The sequence below is a fragment of the Ammospiza nelsoni genome, chromosome 1 (genome assembly GCF_027579445.1).
Source record: "Ammospiza nelsoni isolate bAmmNel1 chromosome 1, bAmmNel1.pri, whole genome shotgun sequence".
Lineage (NCBI taxonomy): Eukaryota > Metazoa > Chordata > Aves > Passeriformes > Passerellidae > Ammospiza > Ammospiza nelsoni.
The window spans coordinates 110,657,979-110,670,113 of NC_080633.1; the positions used below are offsets into that span (position 1 = coordinate 110,657,979).

A 12,135-nucleotide genomic window follows, 5' to 3' on the forward strand; every position below is an offset into this window, starting at 1 on the left:
ACAAAAGAATCAACATTACTAAGCATAAGCACCAGAAAATGTTTATCCTAAGAAAGTTAACTTCAGAGAGTTTTAAAGTCACATACATTATGACACTATATGCCATCAGACCAAAGTTTTTAAACATATCATAGAAAAATTAACATTCCAGCAGTGAACTACAAGGAGAAACAGTACCTAAGAAGGCAAGTGGTGTAATTTCCATCACTGGAATAGGGTGCATTGCTGCAGCTGCAGCACTGGTGTGACTGACACAAACCAGCTCAGCCAGGTCTTGTGCAACTCAGCACACCCTCAGTGCACAGTGTTTTAAAGGAGACTGCAGCAGAGCCAAGAACATTATTCCATTGATAACTGTTTATACAGAACACTAATTAAAAACTAAAACTCACATCTTCACTTTGTAGCCATGGCTCTTTCAGTTCACACTTTCCAGCTTTGAAAAGTTTTCTACCTACTGCTGTAACATAAACAGTTCCCACTCATTGTATTGCTCTGTTCAGCTTGTGATAAGAACAATAAACAGCAGGAAAAAGTATTAAAAATAATTTCCTAGAAAAGTAAAAATAATTTCAAATAATAAAATAAATATGGATTAGTTGGATCATAGCTACTTGGAACAACAGTATTACTCTATCACCCAAGAAGGCAGAGAAAGACAAGGCACTAGTGAGGAGCATTAGTTTAAAACTGCAGTATTATTATGAAGAGTCCCTGGTGTTTAACATGAAAACATCAGAAAATCCCCCCCAGCCTGAATGTAAAATCCATTCCATCTTTGACCAAACATTTCAAGGCAATTTCAAACTTTCACACTTGTGTCTCCACATCCACACATGAGAAATGCTGGCAACTCATTATGCTCAAATTGAAATCAATTCCTCTACACAGCTACATGTTCTGTCAATGTGCTGCTCAATGAAATACATCTATTTAGCAGCCCTGCAAGCAAGTCAGTATCTCTTGCTCTGTAACATTACCAAAAAGTTAACTCACAGACGACGGCATGAGAGGCTTAGCTTCACCCTCTCAAATATAACCATCAGTATGAGTGGTAGGCAATGAATTATTTTTGAATTTGTATTTCAGTGAACATTAGCTTTACCTGCATAATGCACAGGGATTTCTATCTTTGGCCCTATGACGTAGTGACCCTCCTCCAGACTGTGAGCTGTGATTGTTGTCCACTGCCGGCACGAATGAATCAGAAGATAATCGCTCTCCCGAAGACCTTCTATAGTTTCTCCTGTAAAACAGATGTAGGTTTTTTTTTTTAAAAATAAAACAAACCACACTTACTGCATGATGAATTAGGAGAACATCACAACAAGCATTTTATTCTTATTGGTGTTAATTTTTTTCCGGACTTTTTGATAATTAAAAATGCAATTAAGTAAATTTCAACTCTATCCAGTATTCACTTTTGCAACTTAAGCACCTTACCTTCCAGAAAACAAACAAGAAGCAAAACACCTCAGTGCACGCATACAATATCACAGAGATGTAATCCAGATTACTGAGTAGTGGCTCTGGGGCTCCTTTTTCAACTTTCTGCATAAACACACTTTTCATATTTCTATTTCAGTCTGCCTATCTCACTTGATACAAATACTCAAGAGGTCCTTTAGTTTTTAAATAAAGAAAGAAAAAAACCACCACATTTTCATATTTTAAAAGAGAAGCATCACACTACCATACAGTAGAAACTGGATATCACACTTTCAGACACAGAGATTTCATCTTTGCCATTCTATCCCTTTGCAAGCCACTGCTTAATTAGCCATTCAGATGTCTATAAACTTAATCCTATCACTTAAGAGAAATTAATAAATAAATATTTTAAAAATTTTCACAAACATCTAAGTCCACTCTCAGACTGAAATTCAATGAGAGGCCTACCCAGACAACGTGTTGCTCACCTTTCTAAGGCACTCTCTTATACTTTTCTACTCTGGTGTCTGTCAAACCCATCCCAAACACAGTCAAGGATCAAACTCTTCTTTCTTCCCTTGCCCTCACAGCTTTGAATTTCTGCAGAGTATCCTCCCCTGTTCTACAGCTTGCAGTGCATGATCAGGTCTAGAGTGCTTTGCTAGGTTTTCCAGTAATTCCAAGAGCCATATTAGACAGACCACCTAAAGTGCCAGCTAAACATCTCAAGTGTGATATGATGTGTGAACAAAATTTCACGGAGCAGGAAACTGTTCTGTGTATCATCACAGAACTGCTCTTACACACCTGCAGTCCTGCTCAGTACATTTCTGCATTAAGCACACAAAAACCCAGCCTTTCTCCAGGTGTCTTCGAAGCAGTCACTTGGACTTTCAGGAACACTCAGTAGACACTAAACACGGTCCAAGAATAATGAAACTTTAAATTTCATTTTCCTTCTCTCCCACCAGCTCTCTGCAGTTATAGCCAAAAATAACACAAATAGTTTAGCCCTGGAATCAAGTTTGGACAAAACCCATCCTCTTCGGTTACTACAACAAACTGAACTTTCTCCACATTGTCCTGATATCCCTAAAATTCAGTGGACGAATGAGAATTTCCTCATTTTTTCCTGGGGCAGCAGATATTTCCTCTGTTCAATCTCTGCAGGGCTACTTCCCACTGAGCTATTTTTCTGCCTGCAACAGGCACTCTTCCACCGTAGGCAACAGCTTCTACATAGCCCATTCCTGCCTGATTTCATGCTCCCATTCTATCAGAAAGCACCCTCCCACACAATTTTAAACAGAGCAACTGGTGTGTGTGAGAATTGTTAAGATTTTAAATCAGAAGACAGCATTAGGGCCATCTGCTCTGACAGCCTTTGGCCACAGGATTCTGCTTGTCTCCTCCAGAAACTCGGATCTGGCTAAACGAGAGAGAGACGTGGCCAAACCTGCAGAGTCCAATAGATGGACCTCCATGAGTCTGCTGTTCCATGGCCTGCTAAACTTTAGAAACACTCCTGCTTTGCCCATTCGTGTCTTTAACTTAAAACCATGGGTAAACTGCTATGATGGGGGTGTAAGGGAGAAACAAAAGGAAGTCAGAAGGAATACAAAGCTCCTTAGTAGCAGTTATTCTTGCTCAGATGAAAGCACATTTCTAGGTTCCCTTCTTTTCCACAGCACAGAAAGGAGCTTCCAGGTAAACAGGCCATTTCATGAACTGGCTTCCAGGCGTTCCTTGGACCACATCCCTTGGCAGCCCAGACAGGCAGACTGCATAACACCAGGTCCTGATCCTGGGAAGCACCACCCCTCCACCCACAGCACACTGGGATAAAGGACCTCATAAAGCCCAGGGAAGAGTGGCAAAATTACCATGCAGCACCAGGGAACTCCTTTCCTATCCATATCTTGAAAGAAATTCACATATATTTGCTGAAGGAATTACACATCTGCTAAGTTTTAGCAAATTATCAGATCTCGAACATCTCATGTTTTCTGCTCACAGGGCAACCTCTAATATGTATAAAAATTACCTTCCGCTTGCTGCAAAGTTTTATGATTTTGAGGGAAAGCACAATAATAATAATAACAACAGTAATAAAAATAATAAATGGTGTTATTTGAAACTCATGTTTCAGTTTTGAAAGTTACACTCATGCTTCCTATAATCCGTGGCAACAAGTAATTATTCTGTCCCACAACAAAATCCAACCAATGGCACCTAAGGGAAGACTTAGCATTTTACTAGTTTCACTGACAGTGGTGAACAAATGTGGAACAAAATACAAAGCCTCTCTGGTATACATTTTCTCTGCCTTACAATCTGTAGGTATAATTTCAGACTATTACCTAAAGGAAGGCTGGACTCTACATCCAGAATTGCAGGGAAATAATTATAGTATGGGTCACCCTCGAAGAATCTGAGGAAGATATTCTCAGGAAAATAAAGACACCCATTATGAAAAGGTGCTTCCAGCCATGGCTCACATGCTGTGATCTGTTTAAGTGGTTGCTCCACTAAAACTGGGTGGGACAGGTGAGTGTAAAAAGAGATTAGTAAGGCAGGCCCAAGAGTGACTACATCATTGAGTCTGCAGCTGGAAGTATCTGTATTTTCTTAAACAGAACCTTGGAAACCACAATTCTCATTACACCAATTATTTGCTGCAACTGATTACATCGGAAATGAATTTCATGCTATGCCACAGGAGACTGGAGGAGACAAGGTGAAGCAGATGTGACAAGGGGTTGACACTCCCCTTGGCTCCTTAACAAAGGGCAGGTGTGCCCTTACCAAGCCCTGATCTTTCCTAACCATTGGTGAGACAGATTCCTGGGGTTTGCTTTATAGGAAGAGGCTCCTTGTCACCAAGGGATTAAAGGAATCAAAAACACTTGGCTGATCATGGTATCCAAGCTATGCAAGGAAACTGTGACTGAGGACAACAAAGCAACTCACTTCTTTCTTCCATTTTCTTCTACTCTATCTCCCCCACAAAACTTGCTCACTGATTTTAAAGTGCTTTCTTCCTGGAGGGGAGGACTTTCCAGGCTGGAAACCCCTCTGACCCTTGCTACAAGACTCCTGTCCCAGCCCAACCCAGCCCAGGCTCAGTTATCCCTTTACACTTCTCTCAGCCAGCCATACCTTGCAAAACAGCCACACACACTCCATCTGATTTCCCCCCACCCCAGTGGCATAAGTTGTGCAAGCCTTTCATTAATCACATTTTGGCTGTGTGGGAGAGAACCCAGCAGCCCTCACATTCACCAGCTATGCAACTCAGTTCTCACTATTCAACACACTCCTGGGCTGCTCCTTACATAAAAATAAGACAACATGAGGAAACAGAGAACACAGGCCACTCATCTTTAGCAACAGTTTTGTCTCTCATGATCCAGTGTGGATTAGGTGCTCTATCTTTTCACCCTCTCCTCCCTGCCCCACATGCCTGCAATATAATTAAACCACTACAAAGAATCGACAGGCAAATACTTGTGCTGGTCTTTTATTCCCCCAAATAAAAGTCAAGAGAAGCAATGAACTACCACATGCAATTCCCCACCCTTCCCCAAGCTGCCTCCCTCCTTCCAAAATATGAGTCAAGTTTATTCATAATAATGCCTGAGACTAAGACACCCATGATTTGCTAGCAGCTCCTAAACCCTACATCAAGTGTCAACACCCATCCTCGCCTGAGATTAAAAGCCTCACACCCCTAAACTAAAAAGTTAGCCAGTATGTTCCAATACAAGCTGATCTCCCACAAGTCTTCTGACCACAATCAGTACCTGGGTACTTCACTTAGCACCACCAAAACAGCACTGCAATAGGTCTTCAGGTGCTCATTGCAAATAAGATTCACTATGATTTTTGAATTGCATGACCCATTTCTGTACAATTCCTAAAACCCTCTAATATTGCCAACACCACACTTGTTGAAGGGTAGTTGCAAGGGAAACACTAACCAGGAAAGGAAAATCATTCACATGTTGATACAGTCATTACAAAAAAAGGTAATTGCTTAATCAAGAGTCCCATTCCTATTAAACACTATCTACATTAAATACCAATACTACTTTAATAATTCTTTCTAGTTCCAAAACTAGATCATCCATATTTGGCAAATCTTGACTCTCTCATTGTAAATATTTCAATTTCAATTTAACAGCTAACAACTGTAGCAAGACTGATGAAGGAGCAATAGGATTCCTTCATCTACAAATTCAGAGATGAAATTACGTCTTCACCTCCACTTTTTGAGAACCAGGTGAGAAAACAGAAGTCAACTACATGCAGGGACTGAGTTTATATATGCCTATGCTGCAGCACAGAAAGTAATTTCTCTTGAAAAGAGACATTTCTGCAAGTTGTTGTCACTGCCTACTTTCTAAAGACACACGCATTTTTATTTAGTTTAGCATTTCACAATTCCAAAATGTCTATGAATTCCCCCAAAGCCTTAGGAGAAGAACTGAAGACCATTTCAGTTTTGAAGGATCTGAGCACTCCTGTCTCCTCTTTGCTTCCTCCTGGATCACAGAATATCTCAAGTTGGAAGGGACCTGTAAGGATCATCAAGCCCAACTGTTCATCCCTCACAGGACTGGCTAAAACTAAACCATACAGGTAAGTATCATCAAGATACTCCTTGAACTCTGACAGGTTTGGTGCCCTGACCACCTCCATGGAAAGCCTGTTCCAGTGACTGACCATCCTTTCAGAGAAGAGCCTTTCCCTAATGTCCTGCTACAGTCCACAAAAGAAAACTCACAGGTCCCACGTACTCTGCTTGCCAAAGACAACAGTGACTTTTCAACACCAACCACTAAAGAAAATTCATTAAACAAATGAAAAGAACCAACCAAAAAACCAACAACAAAACTTTTACGGTTCTCCTCCTAATATTGGAAAAACTAACATTCAAGTCACTGCAAAATGTTCAGGCCAATATGACTCACTCACTCACTCACTCACTCACTCACTCACTCACTCACTCACAGAAACTACACAGCTAAAAATAGGCAGTGATGTGAAGGAATATAAATGCTTTTTAATGCCACATACTTTGTCATTGTGGCTAAGAGTTTGCATCACTGCCTTAAAGCACAAGCTTTGCATCTGGAGACATTAAAATAGTAGGTAACCAGGTAATTCACAGAAAGAGAAGTTGTTGCATGCAAGGTTCCAGTAACGCAAGAGATTCCATTTTCACACACCAGATGAGCTAGATACCATTTCCTTCTGCCAGGAAGATGTTATGGACACATTCCACTCATCTCATTCATCACAGAAGACTGCAAAGTGAGCTTAGTGCTGTCCCTTGCACATCAGCTCAAGCACACTGAACTTGCTCTTTCTGCGATGAATAAGCTTACAGAAAAGAACCAGGAGCTCACAAGAAACTTAAGATGGCTTTTGTGAAATAACTGATGAAAAAGATGCCTGGGAAAACCCCAGGGAAAACTCAGCAAGACTTAGGGCCATGTGTTTTCATTAAGCCTGAACACCATCTGCATGCAAGGTAACAGATGCCGTACAATTAAGTGCATCACCCAGACTGTCTTGGTCAGTTAAGTAGGTGGTGAGTTTAATTATTCCATCTAATGTTCCATAATCACATTACATATCATTACATAGAAAAATCTCAGCAATATTAAAAATCATGACTGGGTGCTCAGCCAGGTACCAACCAAACCACACAAAAGAATAACATCCACCTTATTCCCCCTCATATTTGCACTAACATTTGCTAGGAATGATGTGCCAACTGGAAAAAGAGGTGGCTGGCTGGTCAGGTGAGCACCTGTGCTGTGAAATAATTAGGCAGAACTATCAGCATGTGCCTACTGTTACAAGGGAAGGAGGTCTATCTGGCAACAACTGAAAACTAAGAGAAAGCAAAGCTATCGAAGCCAGAAAAAAGGAAAGAAGTGAGGTTCTTATTCGTCATGCTCCCATTGCACTGTAGAGCCCTACTCACACACTGTGTGCTTCACCGGGCATGCAGCTTGCCTGGATTTTCCCTAGCTGAAGACCAAACGAGCCATGCATTAAGATAAACCTTAACATTACCCTACCCCATCATGAAAACAAAAGGACAGCCCCACACAGCATGAAATGCAGTTATAATCTATCTCTTGTTAAAAAAAAAAAAAGAAAAAAAAAGACAGTACTACAGACTTGCATGGCTCTGTGCAAAGAGATGTTTTGGGTCAGAGGGAGGTCACACTGCTAGCACAAATATAAATGCCAGTGCTGCTTTTTCATGGCAAAAGAAGGAACATACAAAATCTGTCACTAGCAAACAAATAAAAGCTGTCTTGTTTCTGGAAAGGCAAATTTGTGTTTCAACAGACACAGTTAGTCACATAGCTCCCACACAAGGTAACACCTTAAGATGAATTCAATTTCTTTTCATCTTATTGGGAGATCCACAGAAGGTAAAAGATGAAGCCAAGGCCTCCTCTCAGCACAAAAGCTTTGGGGAGACCCCATCTAAAACCCAGAAGCTCAGGGCTGAGCAGTGATGAGACAGCACACCTGAGGAGACCACACACAGGTGAGAAACACCCAGCACCTGTGAGCAGCTGTGAACTGCAGGCATCACACACACTTCAGTCTCCTTGGCAATCAGGGTCTGGGAGCACCACAGGTACCTGCAAGCCTTTCCAGGGTATGTTTGCAGTACCACCAGGTGTTAAAACAAGGCTGAGTACCACAACATTTTTTTGCTTTTAAAAAAAATAAAATAAGAAAGAAAAGATCAAAAATAACTGAAGAGCCATTCTTATCTGAGAGTCTTTGTTTCCTCTCACTGGTGGGCTAATCCTTTACATAATCTTCAAAGAGGTCTCAGCACTTTAGTTCTTGTTTAGTCAGTTGTTTGTTTGGGATTCTGATCTCTTAAAATACAACACAACAAAAACCAGGCATAACATCCACAAAAAGACAGCAGATGGCAACTTCTTGTCCCACACAAACCAAGTAAGCAAAAACAAAAATATGTACACCAGGCTGCATCACAAAGAGCATTCACTGTTGATCTGAATTTGTACTCATTTGATTCAGGGACTCACAGAAGCACCAGCAGCACTCAAGCAGCACTGCACTGAGTTTTTTGCTTTCATGGTATTAAGAATACAAGTTCTCTGAAAACACATGCACAAAAAAAGCCTCAGAGTGTTAGCATGGGCAACAAGCTATTGAAAGAGAACTCCAAGTTCCTTGTAAGAGTGCAGGGGGCAGCTTCCATCGGACCTGCACAGTGCTGTCAACACATGATCCTTCACCACCCCCAGCACTCAGCTCTGTTACTGCCCCAGCTTTTCCCTGGCACAACAGCTGCCTCCTCTCCTACAAAACATTTCATTGATACTTAGAGCTTTCTTCTTTTGTAGTGATGATTTGGGATTTACGTTTTGGGTGAAGAAACAAAAAGTTTTTGCTAAGTCTGAATATTCAAGTTAGGACAAATTATTTTATTATTATTTAGCAGGCTGTGCCACCTCTCCTCATGAGAGCTCCATCTGAACTCTGAGGAAGGGTGGAGGGAGAAAGTCAAACCTTTTGTTTTCTGTACACTGCATCACACTGCACACTATCTGCTGGGTGTTTTATCTATGGAGATGCACCTCAATGAATGTCAAAGACTAATAAATATTAAATTAGGGTGGTTTGCTTGCTTAAGCTTTGGCACTGTCCTCTGTTACTGAGTCAAATCTCCATTGAGCTGTTCAGCCTGTCAGTGCTATTTCTTTGGCAAAAGCACTGATCTGTGATGTAGGTCAGCAGAAAAAGTTCATTAGGTAGAGAAGAGCATCTGAATTTTTCAAGGCTGAAGTAGCAACGGAAATTTGTAGGGAAAAATTCACACCATTGTAATGTTCCTTAAAGGAAGGGGAAGAACACCCTAGAAATATTTTCTACATGATGACGCCCACTTGTAGCAACATTAGACCTACAAAAATTGAATTTTTTTAATGTCACTGTGACTGAACAGATGTTCAAAAGAGTTACTCTTGCATTAAATGCCTAATGGCAGAGAAGTAGAAAGAGCATGCAATTGGAGAAAATACTACTACTATGGAAGAAAAGCCTTCTCTGAAAGCCACTTCATGTTATCAGTCTGACTTTCTGATTTCATACAGAGACAAAACAAGGTTGATTAAAAAATTAAAATCAAGCTGATCAGAGAAACTTCCTTGTTTAAAAGAAAGCATAGCAACCTGCGTGGGAGTATATCATGCAAAGTCTAAATACAGCCTGCCAGTAATTTAAAAGGGTAAATATTATAATTTCTAGGAGCAAATATTGTAGTTTCTAGGAGTAAGATGAAAAAAAAACCAACCCAACCAAAACAAACCACATTAAAATTTAAACATCTCAGGGCTATATAATGTAGTGTACTAAATTTTTAATTTAAAGTGGGCAGATTCATTAGGCAAGCCTGACAGTGGTCTCAACTGACTTTCTGTGTCTGAGCATAGTGGAAGAGATGAAAACAGAAGGCTCTGTACTCAGCTACACAATCTTTTGATCTTTCAACACACGGATCTATAAAAATATTCCAGTTATATCTAGGGCTATTGATAATAAGCCTCACTTTTCAGTTTCCCTTCTTCCTTCTCAAACAAATTCCCAAGTAGTTTTCAATATGTACTTCCATTTAACACTTCCATTCCTGCAGCACATTCATTTGTGCTGCTTCCCATTATCTGGATCAATGAGCATTTCTGTCGTGATTCAAACTCCAACTTAACACCCTTCTGTGCAAAAAAAATAAACCCAAAGCAATACTGACTTGACCTTCCATCAGCAGCACAGAATTCATATCTTCCAGTGGGTGAAAAGTTTCCTTTGACAGCATAAGGATTCATACTTAATTTGATTTTAAGATGACTTACATACTTCCTTTTTTGCCAGAAACAAGAAGTGGGGAAAAGTTGTAAGCATAGAAGTTCAGTTAAAATTAGTCTAAATTCTTCTGTGCTGTCTGTCAGATTAAGGCTCAATCTACCGGTGTTCAGCGTTGCTTTTTAATCACAAAAAGAGTTTAAAACAAGAGGTTTTAAAAATTATTTTTATTTGAGAGCTAGGCATCAAAGCCAGCTCAGGTTGTGCCTCACAAACTCAACAATTTCACATCATCTCTTCATTAATTCACTGCTGAAACAATGTAGGAAATGTCAATGAGATTTGTCCAGCCTCATCCAGTGCTGCCCAAGAGCTGCTCATCTGCAGCAAGGTCTGCCACCAGCAATTACACTTGTCCCCACCTTGGATGGTGGAGGGAGGGACACTGAATCTTCCTGCAGCTTCAGGGGAGCTGGGCAAGATGCATCTTCCCAAGAAACAGTTTGTCCCAGATGAAGCCTCTTGCCACTGCACACCTTGGCTGAAACACAACTGCTGCTGGCTGCACTGCAACAACTTTCATCTGTCTGAAGAGGGAATGCAGCTTGCTTCACTGACCCTACCTGCTCAGCAAGGAAGGAGCAAGGACAGCATCACCCCCAGAGTGCCTTCTGTTACCACCTGGGGTACTTTGTGCATTGATGTAATCCTTCAGCCTCACAGTACTGTGATCAGACTTTGCTCTGGGCAACCATTAAATATTTCACAATCAAGAGAAAGGAGATAAGGCTTTATTTCTGCAATTTCCAATCCCTCTGCAAAAGCGTGATAAAATCAAATTGCTTCAATCCAACTGATGCTGAACTTAAGCTATCACCCACTAATACCTAACAAGAGAGCAGAGACTCCCAACCACCTATTCTTTTTATGCCTGCCAGCAAGAAGACAGATTTATTTCTCTAGGATTAGAATTTTGCTATTGGAATGACTGGATATACCAGTACTGTTGCAACAAATCAGCATAAACCATAATCTCATTACAAAGCTATGGGACAGATTAATCCACTGAAAAATCCAGTTTGTTCCAAGGCAAGCTTTTCCCTAGCTGCAAATATACAGAGACAGCATCTCAGTGAGCCTTCAAAAAAACCTCTTTGACCTACTGCAGGGAAGAGAAGGACAAATATTTTATAAATAAGCAGTAACTGGAATTTTGGTGCCACTGCCACTGATGGTAAACTCTCTGCTGACTTCAGCAATCTCACAGTTTGAACTTTGGCATCTTGCTTTCTTTGTGTTCATAAGAAATCTAGTGAGGAAAAAAAAAAAGAAAGAGTAGTAACAACACAGATTTCATTGAGCTTTGTTTGTGTTTATTTCAAGCCTTCAGAGCTAACATCCCAGAATGAGAAACCTTACTTTTTATGAATTCAAGCCAAACAAGCCAAAACACATCTTTCAACACAGACTGCTCTTCACTCCCACACAGGGGGAAAAAACCACTCAGTACAACAACATCTTAACATTCACGTTCCAAAACAGAGTAACTTGCTATTGCTACCATAATTACTCTTCTTATTAATATTGAGCATCATCAGATGTAACTGCAGATTTGCTGTATCCTCATGACAGATTTAATTCTATGATTGATCAAACAAATTAGTCAAACGCCATGGTTACTTACAACAGCCTAGAAAATATCAGCAATTCTTTAAACTATTCTGATACTCTGCAACATGTTGAAGTCTGCCAACTATTAGTGGCAACTATGTGTCATGGTAAAAAAAGGAAGGAAAAAAATCATACAACCATACAATTCCTTAAAAAAATTAGATT

At 40.4% G+C, this 12,135-nt stretch overlaps 1 protein-coding gene across 1 annotated transcript in view; it reads right to left on the bottom strand.

Annotated features, from left to right (window-relative positions):
* The window catches only part of GAREM1 (GRB2 associated regulator of MAPK1 subtype 1), a 99,626-nt gene that overhangs the window by 75,722 nt on the left and 11,769 nt on the right, over window positions 1-12,135 (bottom strand). The window contains exon 2 of the mRNA XM_059474450.1: window positions 1,106-1,246. Coding sequence (XP_059330433.1) covers window positions 1,106-1,246 — 141 coding nt within the window. The remainder of the gene's footprint in view (window positions 1-1,105; window positions 1,247-12,135) is intronic.